Source organism: Amaranthus tricolor, chromosome 17, assembly GCF_026212465.1.
Source record: "Amaranthus tricolor cultivar Red isolate AtriRed21 chromosome 17, ASM2621246v1, whole genome shotgun sequence".
Classification (NCBI taxonomy): Eukaryota; Viridiplantae; Streptophyta; class Magnoliopsida; order Caryophyllales; family Amaranthaceae; genus Amaranthus; species Amaranthus tricolor.
The window spans coordinates 18232932-18254292 of NC_080063.1; the positions used below are offsets into that span (position 1 = coordinate 18232932).

The 21361-nt window shown below is 35.9% G+C and overlaps 4 protein-coding genes across 4 annotated transcripts; 3 read left to right on the forward strand and 1 right to left on the reverse strand.

Annotated features, from left to right (window-relative positions):
* The first annotated feature begins 4039 nt into the window (after positions 1-4039).
* On the forward strand, positions 4040-6831 carry LOC130803561 (transcription factor MYBC1-like). Its single transcript, XM_057667725.1, has one exon. It carries the CDS (start codon positions 4235-4237, stop codon positions 5066-5068), a length of 834 nt encoding a protein of 277 aa, XP_057523708.1. The 5' UTR covers positions 4040-4234; the 3' UTR covers positions 5069-6831.
* A 1251-nt stretch (positions 6832-8082) lies between these two features.
* LOC130803562 (uncharacterized) lies at positions 8083-13052 on the forward strand. The gene is made up of 6 exons (XM_057667726.1): positions 8083-8239; positions 8456-10334; positions 11438-11639; positions 11725-11921; positions 12437-12505; positions 12580-13052. The coding sequence occupies exons 2-6, from the start codon at positions 8498-8500 to the stop codon at positions 12606-12608; spliced, it is 2334 nt and encodes a 777-aa protein (XP_057523709.1). The 5' UTR covers positions 8083-8239; positions 8456-8497; the 3' UTR covers positions 12609-13052.
* A 25-nt stretch (positions 13053-13077) lies between these two features.
* On the reverse strand, positions 13078-15738 carry LOC130803563 (L-type lectin-domain containing receptor kinase S.4-like). Its single transcript, XM_057667728.1, has one exon. It carries the CDS (start codon positions 15481-15483, stop codon positions 13492-13494), a length of 1992 nt encoding a protein of 663 aa, XP_057523711.1. The 5' UTR covers positions 15484-15738; the 3' UTR covers positions 13078-13491.
* Positions 15739-16079: 341 nt separating this feature from the next.
* Positions 16080-19702, forward strand: LOC130803824 (polyphenol oxidase, chloroplastic-like). The gene is made up of 3 exons (XM_057668026.1): positions 16080-16115; positions 16246-16534; positions 18825-19702. Exons 1-3 carry the CDS (start codon positions 16080-16082, stop codon positions 19316-19318), a joined length of 819 nt encoding a protein of 272 aa, XP_057524009.1. The 3' UTR covers positions 19319-19702.
* The last annotated feature ends 1659 nt before the right edge of the window (positions 19703-21361 follow it).

Below are 21361 nucleotides of genomic sequence, written 5' to 3' on the forward strand. Positions count from 1 at the left end.
GTAGATAAGGAGGTTGATGAGGAAAACAATAGAGACATATACGTTAATGATGATGAATTGGAGCTTGAAGATGTTGATTTGGGTGCATTGAATGTTGATGAGGAAGGTATAGCAAGCTATCCTACATTCAATCCTGAGGTTGATTTTAAGGGTAAGATCATTTTGTCTTTAGGCCTTAAGTTTCCTTCTACATATGTCTTTAGAAAAGCGTTAAGGTACCATGCTATTGAATGTGGTTACAAATATTGTTACCTGCATAATGGTAGAAATAGGATAACTGTGTATTGCTACAATAGATGCGATTGCGTTAAATCGAAAGGTAGAAATGTGAACTGTGTTTGTGGGAACGATAAGAAGTGTTGTTTTAAGGTTCATGCTGTGAAGTTGAAAGATGAGGAGACACTTCAAATAAGGAGTTATTTTTCCGAGCACACTTGTGGTCACCAACACCAAAATAACAAAGTCACTGCTTTGTATTTAGCTGAGAAATACATACAGGATTGGAGGGAAAATCCAAATTGGGAATTAAAGGCATTTAAGAAACGGGTAAACAGGGAGTTAGGTTGTGAAGTGAAATACTCTAAGTGCTACATGGCTAAAAGAATTGCAAAGAAAATGTTAGTTGGTGATGCTAGTGAAGAGTATAGCAGGGTGTGGGATTATGCGGAAGCAATAAGGAGGTATAACCCTGGAAGCACTGCAATCGTCAAATGCATCGGAATAGAGACACCTCCACCCTTGTTTCAAAGGATGTATATATGTTTGCCAGCATGTAAGGAGGGTTTTGTTGCTGGCTGTAGGCCTATTATATGTGTTGATGGGGCGCATTTGAAGGGACAATTCCCTGGGGTTTTGCTTACCGCTGTAGGTAAGGATGGGAACAATAACATCTTCCCTGTTGCATGGGCTGTCGTCGAAACAAAAAACGTAGAAACTTGGACTTGGTTTCTAAATCTCCTTATAGAAGACCTAAAGTCGGTTAGTTCATCAAGTAGTTGGGTGCAAGCAGGATGTGAAGATTTTACCTTCATGAGCGATAGGCAAAAGGTATGCACGTAGTTACTTGATTTCTATAATTTGTTTGAATTGTAACTAACATTCTAAATACTAATGTGTTCACAATGTAGGGTTTGATTGAAGCTTTAAATGCAGTGATTCCTGAAGCCGAAATTAGGTTCTGCTATAGGCATATATGGGCTAACTTTAAGATTAAGTTCCCTGGAGAGTTGTACAAGCATCACTTTTGGAAAGCAGCAAGAGCTTACAACAAGGTATGGATTTGTCATAATTTACCTTTTACAGTTTGATTTTAATGTCGAACTAATTAGTAATAATTTACCTTTTACAGTTTGATTTTGATAGAGAAATGAATGAAATAAAGAATATTTCTGTTCAAGCATATGAATATCTAGCTGCTATTCCTGCTAAACACTGGTCTAGGCATGCTTTTCCTATTAGGAGTAAGTCTGGGATGTTGTTAAATAATTGTTGTGAGTCATTTAATAATGTGTTAGTAGAAGCTAGGGGGAAGCCCATTATTTCTCTTATGGAGTGGATTAGGAGATATGTGATGCAACGGAGTGCAGCCAAAAGAGAAGGGTTGGGTAACTTTAGAGGTGTGTTGATGCCAGCTATCTCCAAAATAATGAAAAAAATTCAAAGGAAATATATGGTTTGAGGGTAATCCCAGTGGATGTGTCTGAGTTTGAGGTGGATGATGATGAAAAAAGTTACGTTGTGAACTTGACCAATAAGATATGCCTTTGTGGAAGTTGAAATCTTCTTGGGATCCCTTGCAAACATGCCATGGCTTGTATTTGTATTAGAAAATTGGATGCTAGTGAATTGGTCCATCAGGCGTATCTTGTAGAAACGTATGCAAAGACGTATGCTCCTAAGTTTTATGGTATGCCAGGACGCGAAATGTGGCCGACAACCACTTTAGCAAAACCTCTTCCTCCACCATTTCGAAAGATGCCTGGAAGGCCTAAAATGAAGAAAAGAAAAAAGGAAAACGATGAAGGTAAAGGAGGTAACAAGCCTGTAAATGTTGTTCGAGAATTCAAGCAACGAAGATGTGGTAATTGCGGTGAGTTAGGCCACAACAAAAGAAAATGCAAGAATCCAGCAAAATCACATCCAACAGGGAGGAAGTCAAAGGGTGAAAGGCCTAAAATGGGAACTCCTTGCACCAGCAGTCAACAAACGCAAACCGGAACAGCAGCATCCACTTCATGTATAGTGGATCAACAAAGTCAAATATAGAGCTGTATTTGAATTGAGAATGTACTTTGTTTCTTTGAATTTAATGTGCTGAATTAATGTAAGACATATACTGTGTTTTGAGATGAACAACATGTAATCAAATGTTCAAATCAATGTTCTGTGCTGTGCTGTGCTGAACTGATTGTGTTGAATCAATGTTCAAATCAGTGTTCAGATCAATGTTCATACTGAGACACCCTTGAATCAATGTGCAGATCAATGTTCAGAGCAATTGATAAGTAATATGTGCTGTGCTGAACTGATTGTGTTGAATCAATGTTCAAATCAGTTTTCAGATCAATGTTCATCATGTTCAGATCATGTTTAAGATCATTTTGTTTAAGGAAGTGTGATTGTGTTGAGCATGACAGCAACTTGCTGAATGATTGAAAAGGTTAAGTAAACACAGCAAACACCAAACACAAACACCACACACATTAGAGCTACTGAGCCAAACATAAACACAGCAACTTGCTGAAATGGCATGTTCATCTAATGTACATTGCTACTGAGCCAAACAGCAAGTTGAAAACATCATAGAATAGGTACACATCAAACAGCAAACACCAAACACACCAAAAACATCAAACACACAGCAACCACAACAACCCACATTACATTAACCATACACAGCAAACACACACCAAACAGCAAACCCACAGCAAACAAACAAACACAGCAAACAACAAACAGCAAACAGCAAACACAACCCACATTACATTAACAAAAGTGTATTTACAGTTCCTGCAAAAGAAATTAAATTGAAAAAATAAAATCTTAATTCATTCAATGATCATGATTAATTTACAATACCCAAATCACTGTTACAATTATTCTTAAATAGGTCCTAAACTTCAAATAATAGCCTTGATTAATACAACAAACACTAACAAAAAACAAACGAAAAACCCTAATGCAAAGCTTGTAAACTGATTTCCATGCTTCCTCTCATTCATCCATTTCTTCTTAATCCTTTTAATTTCTGAAATTGCTTGTTCCTTTTCATGTTCCAAGCAACAAACCCTTGATGTCAAGATCTTGATTTCGGTTGCCAATTGTCGCTTCTCCTCCACAAGCTTGTTCGTGACTTCTCTTTGCCAAACAACCATTTCAGGTTGATCAACCCATTTAAACTTTTTGCATCCCCTCCAATTTGTATCAGGATCATAAAAAACGCAACTCTTAAACCTTCTTCCTGGATTTTCCTTGGTCCATGAAACCCTCCTTGCAAAGGGAACTCCACACCCACAGTTTTCAGGTTTCGAGTTTTGGGTTGAAGAAGAAGATGACATTACTAATTACTAGCAAAAATTTAAGGTTTTTCGAAGGAAAACGAGAATAATTTAGGGTTTTTTGAAGAATAAGGGGAGTAATTTGGGGGATTTCGAAGAAGGAGGGGAAAAATTAGGGCTTTTTTCGAAGCAGCAAAACGAGAAAATGGCATGGAATTTCTGAAATGAAGGAAGGGCTGGTTATAAAAGGGGCACGTGCTTCACACGTGAAAGTCAAACGTTAGTATTGACAGTCAAACATTCGAATCCGTCAACTGGTACTCTTTTGCAAAGATAAGTATTACATAAGGTAGTTTTTTGGAAAAAAAAATTAAATAAGATAGTTTTTTGCAAAATCAGGTATAGAATAGGTAGTTTCATAGAATTTTCTCTAATAATAATAATAATAATAATAATAATAATAATAATAATAATAATACCGACATAATTTAAGGTAACATCTTACACGTGAAGTCTTTATCTACGAGATTAGAAACTGTATATACATCCTTTGTCTTCTCTCTCCAGAAAATTTGTGCCAACACAATTAACAAAACTTTCTTGTGTTCTCCATCTTTAATGTACTCTTAATTTAACTATCAAATTTCAATAAACTTTCAATCTTTCAACGTTTTTCTAAATACCCTTTATGTGTTTCAATCATTTAAAACAGTAAGAGTGAAAATTAAGTTCCATTAATGGAAGATCGATCTGAGCTAAAATGGCAAGGATGGGAAATGGGTTTACCATCACCTGAAGATCTAATTCCATCATCACAGTCTTTGATCTCTCCTGAATTAGCTTTAGCATTTGGTATAAGCCAAGAAAAAATTTTTCATTCTGGAATTGATCTCAATCATGTTATGCATGATGACTGTTCGACGATATTCCCCAGAGAAGAAACTTTTGATTCTTTGAATTTGAGATTGTTTCCTGGTAGAAGTGATTCCAGTAAGTTGAGAAGGGGTGATTTTTTTTCATCTGATGAGACAAATTCAAGCTCTAAAGATGAAAATGGTGATGATAATGTTGTTAATCGGGCTGTAAAAAAACCCAGATTAGTTTGGTCAACTAAACTTCACAAGAAATTTGTTGATGTAATTGGGGTTTTGGGGATTGATAAAGCTGTTCCTAAAACAATCATGGAGTCTATGGATGTGGAAGGACTGACTAGAGAAAATGTTGCTAGTCATTTACAGAAGTATAGATTACATTTGAAGAAAAAGAATGATGGGGTTTCAAATGAAGGTCATACAATGTCGAAACAAGACTCGAATTTGCTGGAATGTGATGGGTTCGGAGCCTTGGAAAAGCAGCATCAAATGCCACACCAAGAGCAGTCAGAACAACAGTCAATGCATTGTAATGCACTGTCTTTGATGCCAATGTCAAAGCCAATGCCAATGGTGCCGGTTGGTTATGGTTATGGTTATGGACAATTGGGATTGCCTGGGTCTAGTTCTGCTGCTCATGGGTATTGTGGACTTGAATCTGGGGCTTACAGCATGTTCTGGAATCAACAGAGAGGTTGATTCTTCCGTTTCCTTTTTTCTTTTCTTGATTAAGTGTGATGACCGCATCCTTCTTTATGTGCATGCATTGTCGCCTCCCTTTCCTCCACAGATCTGATTATAGTTTTCTATAAGAGGGATATACCGGGTCTGATGACGATGATTAAGGGTGATGGGTTATAGGCACTAGGATTAGTTCATGTTATTCCTATTTAATAGTGTTAATCCTATCAGATAAATATGACATGTTGCTTTTTAATTACTCAGAAGGAGATATTGTCTCATTTGCTAAGATGTTCTATATTGCTTTCATTTTGTGATAACTTTTTATTACAAAATGGGGGACAAATAGAGTATTTAGTTTAGCCTTAGTTTCACTAAGCTATTTTTTGAGACACGGTCTCTCTTTAAAATAAAGAGTAAATTCTAATAATTTACTATTTTATCCATGCATGGTTCGCATTCCATCGTGAAACTGTGTCATACAAGAGTTTATAAATTTATTTGCACTATAATGTTGTATTATCACGAGTGCTAAGGAGTAGATTGGATATTTAGATGGATGGTTGCTCTGTGGTTGGTGTAGCTAATCAGTTTATTGTTTCTTTTTATTAGTAATGTAATTCTTTTAAAAGCTTATGATTTTTCTAGTTGAATAGAGCCTTTATCATTGTAGAAATGTATATATAGTTGTTAACAAAGACAGGACACTCAAAGGTAATGCAACTATTTTTTTAACCAGTTTGTACCATTTTTCCTTTCTTTTATTCTTGTTGTGTTGTTTGGTACGAGGCTAAAGACTCATAGTTATTTGATTTTCAATTATAGTTGACTATGTTAAAATGACTTATCCAATTATATGTACTCCTTATCCATGTGACGTTGCATTTGATAAATCGAAAACAATCTCTTTATTATCATTAACAGGTTATAAGGTAAAGTTCTACCTCGGATCTCTCAAACTCTATAGGTAGGAGTAATTTAATGACATCGGGGTGACGAAAAAAATATCATGATTAAGAATTTTAATAATTGAGGTGTATCATATGAAGTATCATTTTGTGGCCTAATGAGTTTGCTCTCTAGCTAGTAAGAAAGAGTAGATTTGATAGCCTTTCGCTAATTTCTTCTACAGTTGCTCTTAGTGTGTTGTCTATGAACTGGCTTTTGTGAACTGGCTGTTGATATTCTGTGTCTTCCATGTTTTTTTCATCTATTTGTCTTTTGGCCGTATTTCCTCAATGTCTCATATACTGGGTTGTTATGTGTTCTCTACTTCCATTTGCCACAATGCTATTCCCCGCGTGCTAAAGAGGAGTCTTGAGTCTTGACGCACTGGTTTAGGTGTCGCTGTGTGACTGAAAGGTCATTGACCCTCGTTCTGCGGGGATGATTGGTGAGCTGGGTTGCACTTTCTTTATTCACTCCGTGCACATGCATCGATTTGTTTTGGTTTGTTTAGTCGATGCTAGCAACAGTTAAGATAAAGCGTTGATGCCTTGGGGTTCCCAAATTGTATTCATTCTCCAGGTTGAATTGATGCACAAAAAAGTATAATCAGGCCTCTGGGTTGGTATTTGATGCAACAAATTGTGTCTCTTTGCTGCAAGTTGTGCCTTTGTGCTGCCAGTTGTGCCAAATTGCCATATTTGCTATTTATCCCATCTTTCAAACCAATTGATGTAATCTAAAGTTGTTATATTCTGGCATCAGAATGAAGAATTGCATAAAAAATCATTTGGAAATTATCTCGATTATAACGGGCATGTTTAATGACTCTTTCTTGACTTTCGGTTGCCTTACCTTTTGGATTTTTCGTTAGTCAAGCAACAAATTTTTTTTTTCGTGATGTCTTAAGTCAGTTGAAAGTCTGGCTTTCAAACCAATATAAAAAAAGTCAAGAATAAAAGTTTTTTTTTATTGGTTTTTGGTTTTTTACTCACTTATTTTCTTTCTGATAAACAACTAACTACTTATTAATTATTATAAAACAATTTTGCAACGGCTGAGTCAAACAACTAGCTTAAATATTTTTCTAAATAACAATATTTTAGCTGGTCAAACCAATCAACAACTTTAACTAACAGCTCCAAGCATAGCCATTTGACTAGCAAACTCAATATATCAAAAGTGTAAACAAAAATTGTGATAAATGACCCAATGCTTTGAGTAGTTTCTTTTGTACTAAACTCTCATGGTTGAATTGTCATTGACATTCATTTAACCTTTCATCAACTAAATCCATTCATTAACCCTTTCTGAGTGTCCTCTAGAATTAAATGAGCTATCTTTTCCAAAACACAAAGGAAAATAAATGAGAAAAATATTTAAAAAAATAACACTATTAATTTTTAATTTCAACAATAGCTGATTAATGTAAATCAAAGTGAGAGATCGCCACTAATAAAGATTATAATTAGATTCATATCTTTCTTAATCAACTCCAAAGATCATCTAAATGACTTTCCTTCATTTATTCTTATCATGGAGAAAACATAAAAGTTAATCAAAATTGGGCAATTACAAGCAACACTTTTGAGTTTTGCATGAGCATGTCATTGAGGCAAAGGCAATACATCAAACATCTACTATGCATGTCCAAAAAACTAAAAATACCCACCCTCTAAACAATGAAATTTCTCAAGTTCGTTAGATAACTACTTACCTTGACAAATATAGAGGAAAATTAACCCGATTTTACAAGAATATAATGGGTAGTTTGCTAAAATATTAACCGCTATGCTCGCTACTTTTGTAAAAGATCGTTTTTGATAAAAAGACTTTAAAACAATGAGCCTATATGCTAAGATACTCATATTTTGTTTCACTTAACCTATTTAATTTGTGTAAACGCATCTCACAAAGAAACTATTTCATACAACTTGTGAAATCCGGTTGAACGAGCAGTACAAAATGGACAGCCCGACCCAAAATATACCCAAAAATAGTAATATCCTTTTGGGCTTTTACCATTTTCCCAAAACCGGTGCAACGGGTCATCATTTTGTCATTGACCCACAAAAACCGGATCAGCACGTAAGAAGCTCTCATAAAATTATTCCAATACGATGCGTTTTATACGGTATTTTCACCGGTTCATCCGGTTCTTATCTTCGATTTAAAAGCCAAAACCAAACCCTTGATTTATTCTTCCCGTCTTTCTCTTCAATACGTTCTCTTTCAAATGATCAAGTAAGTGTTAATTTATTTTTATTAATTACTATATTTCAGTAATTGTTAAATTTTGTTGTATTTTTTTTTTAAATTTTGTTGATTGATTTATTTTTCTGTTCATGAATTTTTGTCAAAGATTTGTTATAATTGAAGCATGATTGAGCATGATTTATCATTTATCTTGGAATTTGATTTTAATTTATTTGTATGTATTATTTTCGATGAATTACCCAGTTTAAGTGAATTGCGATCAAGCCGACAAGAATTAGGGAATCCATGGGTAGTGGATTTGAGCCAGTGCCAATTAGTTCACAAAAACATGACCCAGCTTGGAAGCATTGTGAAATGTATAAGGATGGGGAAAGGGTACAATTAAAATGTATATATTGTGCAAAAATTTTTAGGGGTGGTGGCATTCATAGGATTAAAGAACATTTAGCTTGTCAAAAGGGTAATGCATCTGCTTGTGATCGGGTTCCGCCCGATGTTAGGCAAGCTATGCAAGAAAGTTTAGAGGTTGCAGTGGTTAAGAAGAAGAGGAAACAAAAACTTGTTGATGAAATTACTACGACGAGTATTAATCCGTCGTGCACTGAGGAAATTGATGGTTTTGGTAATGATTGTTGTACTAATTCTGATGATCATTTGATTGTGAATCCTATTGGTATTGAGCCTAATCCGACAATGGTGATCCCTCGAGAGGAAGGGAGGGTTATTCGGGTGTCAGGGAAGAGGAAGCGGGGGAGACCTCCTAAGAATGGATTGGTTTCGATGGTTAGTAATGGTGCTTTGGTTCCTGTTAGTGATAGTCATGGTGTGAATGAGATGCAGGTTTCATTGAAGAGGGTGAACTCACAAACTCAATTAGCTATAGGACGATTCTTGTATGATATTGGGGTTCCTTTGGATTCTGTTAATTCTGTGTATTTTCAGCCGATGCTTGATGCTATTGCTTTAGAGGGGACAGGAGTTGTGGGGCCATCACATCATGATCTTCGAGGTTGGATTTTGAAGACTGCAGTGAATGATGTGAAGTCCGATATGGAGTATTGTGCGAGGACATGGGGACGCACTGGCTGTTCTATTTTGGTGGAGGAGTGCAACATAAGGAAGGAAAAGGAATTCACAGTCATAAACTTTCTGGTTTACTGTCCTCAAGGCACAATGTTCTTGAAATCAGTTGATGTGACCAATATAATGGACTCAACTGAAGCTATGTACGATTATATCAAGGAAGTAGTCGAAGAAGTTGGACCGAAAGATGTAGTGCAAGTGATCACACCCAATGAAGAACGCTATGCATCTATCGGAAAAACACTCACCGACAATTATCCTACCTTGTATTGGGCTCCTTGTGCGGCTCATTCAATTATGCTGATGCTCGAGGATTTTGAGAAGTTTGAATGGATTAATGTTGTTTTAGAGCAATGTAAGTCGATAACAAGGTTTATTTACAATCATACTATTGTTCTAAACATGATGAGGAGATATACGTTTGGCGTAGATTTAGTGGTGCCCGATCTTAATCCTTCAGTTACCAACTTCACAACAGTGAAGCGAATGATAGACTTGAAACACAATTTGCAAGCTCTAGTTACGTCACAGGAGTGGGTCGATTCCTATTATTCTAAGAAGGAAGGAGCATTGGCTATATTGGATCTTATAAGTGACCACTCTTTCTGGTCGTCCTGCAACCTGGTTTTGCATCTAACTAATCCAATTTTACGACTTTTAAGCATCGTTAGAGGTAAGAAGAAACCCGCCATGGGATATGTGTATGCAGGCTTATACCGTGCTAAAGAGGCCATGAAAAGGGAGTTTAGAAAGAATGCTGAGTATCTGACTTATTGGAATGTTATTGATCAGAGGTGGGACCGGCATCAACAGTTACCCCTTTATGCGGCTGGTTTTTACCTCAATCCAACATTCTTTTACAGCATTGACGGGGATTTGCCAGGGACAATTGTTTCGGGGATGTTCGATTGCATAGAGAGATTAGTTCCTGATACCAAAACTCAGGATAAAATTATCAAGGAGCTCAACTTATATAAAACAGCTTCTGGGGATTTTGGACGGCAGATGTCGATTCGAGCCAGAGAGAGCCTTCTACCTTGTAAGTCTTTTGTCTACCTTTTAGGTTGATAAATTTTTCATTTTTATACTTCAGGCGGTTCTTTTGGGCTTTAAAAATGTGGCCTTTTCTGTTTAGCGTGATACCACATGTTCAAATGGTAATGAAAAAATTGTGAAAAAAAAACTTTTGTATAATCAAACTTTCATTACCATGAGAATGACATGATACATATCATGAAATTTGCACAACAAATCATTCCCATTACTACCATTTAGTATTGTTAACCAAACTGGCCGTTAATGGTACCTTTGATGAAGAATCCAGAAGAAAGTGCATAACTGCATATTAATATTGAGTTTTTGAAAAAATGAATTGTTGTGGCAATTTGCAGTTTATTATTTATATATATATATTTACATTATAAACGACTTGTTAGTTGTAACTTGTAAGCAAATATAACATATTATTTAGTGATAAGAGATGGTGGGATTATTATGGAAAGACAAACCAAGCAATGAAGGATGAATTTCAGAAATATCCATCTGAACAATTCTGTAGAATGTGAAATCTGTTTGTCAATTCATGGATCAACAAAAAAACCCTTTATATTGTGTTCAACAACTTTCAACTTGTACCTTTGTTAGAAATCGAATCCCAATTACGCAAGATTACACGGCTAACGCAGTTGCTGCTGCAAAAAAGTTCGAACTTAAGTATATGTTTATGAGTTATAGTTGGTGCTTTGAAGTTCTGGTACTCTGGTGTTCCTTTTCTTAAATGTGTTATAGTATAGGTTCAATATCCAAGGTTCTATAGATTGAGGTCCGAGCCTTTCGAATTAGAGCTGAAACTTGGTCAGTTTAGGCACGAGCCATCAGTCCTACATTTTGCAGCCCGGAAAACCTCTGGAAAACCGTTTTTCAGATATTTTTTCTTACGTATGTGAAATGGAAAATGATATATTTTTTTTATTAAGTGTCAGTTGAAAACAACCTCTTTGTTATCACAAGGGTAAGGTTGTGTACATTCGATCCTCTCCAATTCTGCGGGTAATAGAATGTTGTAGTCTTGTTGATCATCTTATCAGGGTATCTTTCATGTATACTCCTTTAATATCTCGTTCTATTATGTAAAACACGCAGCTGAGTGGTGGTCGACATGTGGAGTTGCCTGCCCAAACCTTTCACATTTAGCTGTCCACATTCTTGGTCAGTGTTGCAGTTTAATACATTGTAAAACCGATCTCATTCCGCTTGAGCAATTGCACAACACTGTCAACAGTCTAGAACATCAACGTCTCAGTGATCAGGTCTTCACTCAGTATAATCTACGACTGAGACAAATGTGAGTGCGTTAAAATGATTTTTACTTAAGAATTTGGACGGCAACAAACTTTATTTCTATTGTTTTTTTTCTTTTTTTCTGACAGGGCTCAGAAGAGCAAAGAACATGATAATACAGACCCGTTATCAGTGGACAACCATGCTAGTGTTTCTGAATGGATAGCTAGGAAAGATTTATGCTCAGATGACCATGGAAGTTCCGATTGGATGGCAATCGAGCTGCCTTCCCCTAGCAAAATGCGTTTAAAATCTTCAATGGACGAAGTTGAAGAACTGAGTGATGGTATGGCAACAAGATTACAAGACCATAACTTTTGATTTCTTGCATTGTGCATGTAGACATATTAAATGGGTTTTTGGAAGTTTACTCATCTGATTTCTCAATATTAAAGTTCTTTTTTTTTGCCCACTTATAGTCGGTTTTGAATACCTTTAGGGAGAATCTAGGCTACCTAGGACATGATCCCGGTCATTTAATTAAAAGCCTACGAATATTGAGTTGTATAACATTTCACACAGAAAATGATAGTCAAGTTGGTTTTATACCCATAGACATGGGTGTTTGGTCACCTTATGGTAGTGTCCTGGATTCGCCTTGCCTTCAGTTACATTTTGTTGTTGGATTGGGTTTGGATTTTTCGGTTATGTGCGAAAGTTTTGAATTATACTTCATGGGTTTTCAAGAGTGCTAAGCCAATGTTAATAGGTTTTTAGATCAGCTTTTGTTGTTACTGGTCTGCATACTTGCAAAATGCACTCGTTAGTTTATGTCGTTTTTAACTTAATGCTGTTGTTCAGGTTTTGACGATTACGAAATCTTCGGTGGAGCGAAGGATGACGATGAGTCTCTTGCCGACAACATAGAAGGCCAGTAAACATCATTTCAGCTTCAATACTCAATGAAATTTTTGTTACAGAATATTCATTCCTCCTGATTTCAGGGTCATGTTTCTTATCTGATCATGAATAATGCCCGTATGAATCTATCTTTGTGGTTGCTAATAATGTCGATGCTACCAACATTAGAAGATCGGGCCATTGGTATGACACAGAATTTGTTGATACAGAGTTCTGGGTACGATTTTTGCAATTACACAACTCTAGTCTAGAGGTTGATTTGGGGGCCCAGCTGCACGGAGTAAATTTGGCGCTCAGAGTATTCCTCTGTTAGAGACCGGAAATCATGCTTCTCACCATAGGGCAGTCATAACTTACAAGTCCCTGGAACAACACTTGACTAGTTTGCGTTCATGAGATCGGCTGCTTGTAGTTTTTGATTTAGTTTTTAGACGAGGAAGGCATAATGTACAAGACCGACAATTTATAGGAATGTAAATATGTAGATTAATGATTGGATATCAAAACGATCAGTCGATCAAGTATTTTGATCTTCCATTTACGTACTTTCTTGCAAGATATATCTAGCATCAGATCGATAATGAGCAAATAATGGCTTTTATATATATCACATTCAGAAAGCAAAAATCAGAACATCAAATATTTACATGAAGATTTCAAGTATGAAACCTAAATATGCAGCCAATGAATACAACTTCCTTTACATTACCATTCAAGCATATATCCTAGATAAAAAAAAAACTCAAAAATGAATCTGAACATTGAAGAATGAAGGAAAATCTCTTTGGATGACAAAATGAGCGGACAGGTGCAGTAATCTTTACCCCATACCCATATTTATAACGGGTAAGGCGTTTCATATTCATATTCACCATCTACCAGATGAGGTGAACGCAGTGAAATTTTACTCGTTTGCTATCCTTACATCAGGCAGAGGCTATAGCCTATATACCTTCCTCTCCAAAAACCGAATCAGCTTTAGTACCCAAGTAAAATTAAGGTACAAAATCCTCGAATTCTCCAGTACCGCCATCATCTTTCTGGCAGCTTTGGTTGCTCCTATTCCCGATATTCCCACCAAGACGCTCCAGTTCTTCCGGTAATGTAGCCTCTCCATCTAAATACCTCACAACCTGCCTCATCGATGGTCGGGAATCAGGCGCTTCAGCTGAGCACATCAAACCCAATTTCAAAACTATCCCAGCCTCAATCTCATTGTAATCACCCTTCAACTTAGGATCCAATACATCAAATAAAGCACCCACTTTCCAAATATCCCAAACCCAATCAACTAAAAACATTTTTTCAGATGATGCCTTGGGCTCGATAGGCCGCCTCCCACAAGCCACCTCAAATATCAAAGCGCCAAAAGCGAACACATCTGAGCTCGGTGTAGGCTTCCCTGTTCGTGTTAGCTCAGGCGCTAAATACCCAAGTGTTCCCACCACCCTAGTAGTGCTCGGGTTAGCCCCGTGTTCATATAGCTTAGCTAGCCCAAAATCACCCAATCTACCATTAAAATCAGCATCAAGTAATACATTTCCGGCCTTAATATCTCGATGTATCACAGTTTGCTCCCAACCTTCATGCAAATAAAGCAATCCAGAGGCAACCCCTTTAATAATATCAAATCTTTGAGCCCAACTCAAAATCATTTTAGGCTCATTAAACAAGTATTTATCTAAACTACCATTAGGCATATAATCATAAACAAGCATCAAATCTCCCTTACGCCTACACCACCCTAACAATTGGACTAAATTCCGGTGGCGTAGCCGCCCAATACTTGAAATTTCAGCCACAAATTCCTGCAACCCTTGCTTAGATTCATGGGAAATTCTCTTAACAGCAACTTCAATATTGGAATTTGGAAGTGTACCTTTATAAACCTTCCCAAATCCACCAAACCCAAGAAGCTGTTTTTCCTTAAAACCCTTGGTAGCTTGTTTAAGCTCATGATAAGGGTATCTATGAGGACCAACATCAAGTTCCCATGACTCAATTATATCCCTATTCTTATACAACCATACAAGATAAACAACTAATCCTAAAAATAGAAAAAACCCAATAACTGATCCAATTGAACACCCCAAAATCAACCCAAAACTTTCCTTTTTTGGCTTTGGAACCCTAGGGAGAGATGCCAAATCAAGAGCGGTAACTTTCCCATTAACATTAAAACTCCAACCCATTATGTAATGTGAGCTAGCAAGTAAACCAGTAGACCCAGAAAACCCAACATACATAAACTCATCCAAATAAGGTGAAAGGTCTACATTATAAGACAACATACTTCTATTTGGTTTATCATTAGAAAGTGAAAGACTTACATTAATCTGATGTTTTTCTGCATCATAATCAATCCAACACAAAATTGTTTTACCACTTTTCATTGTAATATTCTGGGCTGTTGAATTCCCATCAACATAATAAACTGCAGGAACAGAAGCATTAGAAATCATACTATTAATATTAATCCCAACATGATTATCATTAATATCTTTGAATTCAAAATCTTGAACTTCATCAAATTCAACAGCAAATATGTGATTTGTGAGATTCCCATTATCAGATGAATTGAGAAGACCAAGATATTGACTTGGTAGGGCACCAGGGAGGTCTTTATTTGGGGCAAGTGTAAAAGCAAATCCATGCCCACCTAAAGTACGAAACTCAGGTATAAGGGCAAAAGCAAAAACTGTTGAAAAAGATAAAGCTTTCCCATTATTTGAGGTTTTTACTCTAATGGGGTTTGGGTAGAAGGCATGACCAAGAAGCCTAGATGTATCATTTGTTAATTGTAAGATGCCATTGTTAAGAATCTTGGCATTCCCATTTAGGGTTAGGTTGTTACCATCATCTTTGAATCCATCGAAGAAAAGTTCTTGGCTTTGACAAAGATTTGGGTTTGTAAGGAAGATGAGAAAAACCCAGAAAAGATTGAAACTTGAGGAGATTAAAACATTGGTTTTATGATGTGAAATCATATTGATTAATCATAGCTAAGTGGGTATTGGCTAATTTGGGTAGTAGAAGAGAAGGGATCATTAAAGGATAGAGCCCATAAAAAAGGTATTGAAGCCTTGAAGGTGCTAAAAGTAGCGGCAAGAGTACAGTAGACAAGAGGAAGCATAATTAGCATTTAGCAGACATTAGTAAAGGAGAAGTGGACATTCCAACCACCAAGTTGGCTCTTTTTTTAGTTAAGAAACACTTTTTTTTAAAAAAAAAATGAACATAAAGAATCAGGTCTTGTTTGGTCTTGTTTCTGTCGGAATATGTATTATTTTTAATAAGAGGAATTTAAGTTCGATTTTTAGTGTTTTTTTTGGATATTCTCCCCTTAAAAAAAAAGTGGTGATGTGATACCTTTAATTGCAAGATTGTTGATGCCTTGATGGTAAATAAATTTACGACAAACTTAATCTTCCTCTTCATCTTGTTTACATATTTTTCTATTTACTTTTTAATAATCTAATTCTTTTAGTGATTAATCAATCAAAATAAAAATTTATCAAAGTTGTAAAATTATCAAAAGGATAAAAAATTATCATTGAACTAAAATAACTAAAGGCTTAGGATAATGGTTGTAGATAAGGGTATTTGGTTTATGAATAGGGTATTCGGGTCGGATCCGGATAACATTTTTTTGCAAAACCGGATACCTTTTTTTGAAAAAATTTTTTTTTTTAATGCTTCCGGCTCAAGTGCTTAACCCTACTCTTCACTATTTTCCCATCAGCATTTAGCGCCGCACCATCAGTCATCACCTTCTTCCTCCTGACTTTCACTTCACCTTCTTCCTCTCTTCGCCTTCATCACCGTCACCAACTCACCATCACCATCACCATCACCATCACCATCACCATCACCATCACTCCGTCGGACCATCGGCCTTCGCCATCTTCACTCCATCACCATCGTACCAGTACCAGTACCGTCGTACCAGTACCAATGGACACTCGACCCGTACCAGTACAGGCGTCTCGTCCATAAGACCGTCACAATCTTCTTCCCAGGCGTCCAGCCGTCAACTAGGTATGCTGTAGCCTGTATGCAAATATTTGAGCGATATCTGTTCGAGTGTTTTGTTTTTTATTTAGAAATTCAATCATAAAATCAAAAAATAAGTAAAAAAAATGTAAAATAAGTAAAAGAAATTATAGAATTCATCCAGTGTGAATAAGTAAAAGAAAGTTAGATATATTTGTTCTTTAATTATTTAAAAGTTGTTTTTAATTTTATGTTTAATATTTTGAATTTAAATTCTGATATTTGATTTGCATTTTTTTCAAGAATCTCTTTACAATTTTAACTTGAAGATCTACATGGATTCTTACTAGGGCTGTAAAAACGGGTTAAAAGGTCGGAAACAGGTTGGTCAAAAACAGGTTCGGTAAAAAATGGGTCGGTCAAAAGCAGGTTGTATAAGTCTTTCGGTACCGGTCGGTTTATTCGGTATCCGGTCGAATCCGGTTTTTTTCTGGTTGCGGGTGTCGGTCGGTATGGGTCCGGTATTTATCGGTCCGGTCATTACCGGAAACAGGTCACATTCGGTCGGTCAAAAACGGTTTTTTGCAGGTCGTAATCGGTATACAGATCATAACCGGGCGGTCAAAATCGGTAATCGGTCGGTCACAATCGGTATGCGGGTCAGAATCGGTCGGTCACAATCGGTATGCGGGTCAGAATCGGTCGGTCACAATCGGTCGGTATCGGTTCAGTTCAATTTAGTTGAACCGGGATTCAGTTCTGTTCAGTTCAGTTTTGGTTGGTATCGGTTCGGTTCAATTCAGTTAAACCGATATTCCGGTTAATTTTGTTGATATCGGTTCAGTTCAATTCATTTAAACCATGATTTAATTCAGTTCAATTATGTTCCAATTATTCTGTTCCAATTTGGTAAAAAATCGCATCGTGTTGCCTCATAATGTCATTGATCATGCGTTTATCCATGATGGGAATGATATATAGAAGGTGGAACCTCACATCAAGTTTTATAGATGTCGTTAGGTTATGAGTTTTATGACATCAAATTCAACTAATCAACTCCGTCTAAGTTAATTAATAGATCATAACATGTTAATTGATCGACTTCATCTAATATCAATTAGACAATTACAATTTACAACAATAATATGTTATTAATGTCACAATGTAAGTTTGTTAGATTGTCTTAATAATATATCTTCATCACTGATTGAATTGACCTTCGTTTGTCCATGGGGTGTGTTATTTTCAACTAATGTGATCGGTCATAATGATAAGTTTGATTTTAAACGAACTCTATTTAAGTTAATTAATATATTTGATCATAGGTCTGGTTATTTCAACTTGATAAATTGATTATAATTAATTAATATATTTGATCATATCATGTTAATTATTTCTATTTGATAAATCAACTCGTGAATTATTCTAACGATTATCTTTTTGGGTGTAATTTATAGACTTTTCAATTTCAATATAGAATTATATAAATACCAATAACATTATAACATTGTTTTTTTTTGGCAAATAAAATAATAGTTGCATAATTAGAAGTATATATATATATATATATTTTAGAAATAAGAAAGAAAGAGGTTTATTTATTAAAATTAAGAAGTTTATTTAGAAACCATTAAATCAATGAATTACTCATATTTTTAAAAAAAATTTAGTTGTAAAAAAAAAAAAAAAAACACATAAGATTATCCCATTGGTGCACAACCTCAATACATGGATTGTCAACTTGGCAAAAGGCATGATAAATCATAACCCTTCATTTTGAAATCAATTAATCTAAACCATTGATTAAACATACTCTAATATATTAAAAAAAAAAAAAAAAAACTAATATGAACCGTTAGATCAAGGGATCTAATCTAAACCGTTGATAAGCCCAAACCCTAACTTTTTCAAAACCCTAATGCTAATTGCTAGCCGTCATTCATTTCTCATTTGCTTCCTTCACTCATTCACTGCTGCACTCTCTCCCATCTTCTTCTTCTTCTTCTTGAAACACTCCCATTCCCATTCCCATCTTCAATCTTGCTACATATCGTCATCTTCTTCAATCTTGAAACCATCAATAGGTAAGTTTCTGATTTTCTCCAATCTGTATTTCTTTACCATGCCAGATTAATTGAATCTGAATATGTGATAGAGTATGAAACGAATGACCCTAACCTTGATTATTGCTGTTATTGCTGTGTCGGTGTCGGTGTCGTTGTTATTGCTGTTATTGATGATAACATCATTGATTATTTTGCTTTGTAATGCCACTCTTTCTTCCACTCCCAACACCTTTCCATCTGAACTAACCAAGGAAATCATCTTCGGCTAGATCGCAACAAAACAGCTCCGAAGCCTAAGCGTACGACACTAAAGGCGGTACCAAAGCGGCGTACTGCAGTGAAGTCTGATGTTGTTGAGTTTCCGAAGACATTGAATTCAGTGATTGAAACAAAAGTAAAAAGACCGAAAAAGAATAGAAGTGCGATTGAGAAAGAGAAAGAAGAGGAGGTTTTGGTGATTTCGTTTGAGAGTGGAATGTGGATGGGGTTCTGTAAGTTTGATGTGTATGTGAATGATGATGGTAAGTATGATCTAAAAGGGAAGACTCAGATTAAGGATGAGTATGCAGGGAGTTTTACTAGTTTGGGTCATAAAGATGGCGAAAAAGGGATGATGAGAAACGGAATGGGGAAGAACATAGAGCTGAAATTGGCACTTACTAATTTGTTGGATGATATTGGTGCGGCGGAAGATGAAGCCATACAGGTGGCCATTGTACCCAGAATTGGGACTGAATCTATTGTTATTACTGGTGTTGAATAGGAGAACTTCATAATAAATTGACAAGAGTAGTAAGTTTAGTGACCCATTTTAACTTGGTCCATGAAAATTATTGTACTGGAAATGGATATTTCAAGATAAAATGCAGTATTAAAAGTTTTAATATTGGGTGTTTTAATATCAGTTCTGATTCTGATGGCTATTGGTGTGGAAGGAAATGATGATCTCTTATTATTTTTCTTAAAAGTTTTTAAATTCAAGAGAAAGAGAGTTGGTGGTTCTGAAATTTTGTTCGTATTGACTGATTTTGATTAAAGTATCTTCTTGATGTTTATAGGAAATTTTGGTCTGACTAATATAAATTCAAATGTACTGTTTATCTTCTTGATGTTTTTAAAGTCGTTTTTTGCGCTCTAATTTTTTTTTTTTTTTAAGGTATGGCTGACCCTGCTGTGGCTGTCCCCGAACAAAGAAGAGTTGTTAAACATAAAAAAATTACGTCACCGGTTTGGGATCAGTACCATGTATCGTACCCCAATGACGTACGGACGGTAAAGTGTAAATACTGCGATTATGAGGCGGCAGCACCAGGTAGTGCAGGTACAACTAATTATAAACGTCATACTGAGGGCTGTAAAGGTTATAAAGAGTTCATAAAAAATAACCCAAACGCTAATGTTGTGTATGATCATGATACTTACGTGCTTAAGTTTGCTGATTCGATATTATATCATGGATATTGTTTGAGTATGGTAGAGCATATTAAAACTAGAGAATTGCATCGTTGGTTAAATCCTAATGTCAAAGATGTGTCTAGATATACGATAACTAAATGCGTAATGGGTGAACATGAAAAGTACAAAAAACTAGTATTTGACAATATGCAATCTTGTAAGAGTCGTATATGCTTAACTTGTGATGGATGGACAGCATGTACTTCGCGTTCATATTTTGCCCTTACTGCAATCAAAGGGTAAATTAGTTTTGGATGTTTCCACTAGATGGAACTCTACTTATGACATGATTCATAGGGCTCTTGAGGTAAAGGATGCTATTGATTTATATCTTGTTCGTGAAAGGGATATTGATGTTGATATTATTTCTGAGAATGAGTGGGATACACTTCAAGATATTTGTGATTTTCTTGAGCCATTCTATGAGATTACCAAGCTTTTTTCTGGTTCAAAATATCCCACTGCAAATTTGTACCTTTCTTGCATAATATGTATTGAAAAGATTTTGACTGATTCCCACCAAGATCCTAGTGATGCTGTGAGAAAGATGGCTGCTCCTATGTGGGAAATGTTTGATAAATATTGGTCCGATCATTCTATGGTTCTGTCTTTTGCCTTTTTACTTGATCCACGTTTTAAGATGACTTTCCTTAGTGATTATTATTCTATGCTGTATGTACCTACTGCGGTTGAACAAAAGGTAAATGATGTGCTTGCTGCGTTTGTTGCTTTATATGAATGTTATATGAATACCACTCAATCTGCTCCTGTTGCACCCTCTCCGTCAAACCTTGGTCCTCCTCGTCCGTTCCAAATGCGCAAGTTACGTCATGATTTTCCTCGTATTTCTGCATCTAGGACGGCGAGAGGTGATGTGGACTCTTATTTGGCCATGTCTCTTGTTGTTGATTATGATGGTTTTGATGTTCTTGAATATTGGAAGGGACAGTCTACCTCTTATCCAACACTCGCACTAATGGCTAGAGATATTCTAGCCATTCCAATTACTTCTGTTGCATCTGAATCTGCTTTAGTGTTGGTGGTCGGATCCTTAACAAATTGAGATCTTCTTTGTTACCAAAAAATGTTGAAATTTTGGTGACAACGCGAAATTGGCTATTTGGGTTTGAACCCGAGGAAAATGCGAAGGAGATATTAAGTGTTATTGAGGAAAATAACACTGATCATGATGATAATGCTTCAGGTAAGTGTAGTGCTCTATGAAGATTTTTTTCTTGTAATTGGGTTTTTTACCAAATTATCATATCTGAGCGCCCAATTTATATTTTATAATTAATTTATATTTTTTTTATTTTATTTATTATAACTTTCTGTCGTTTTTCCATCTCAT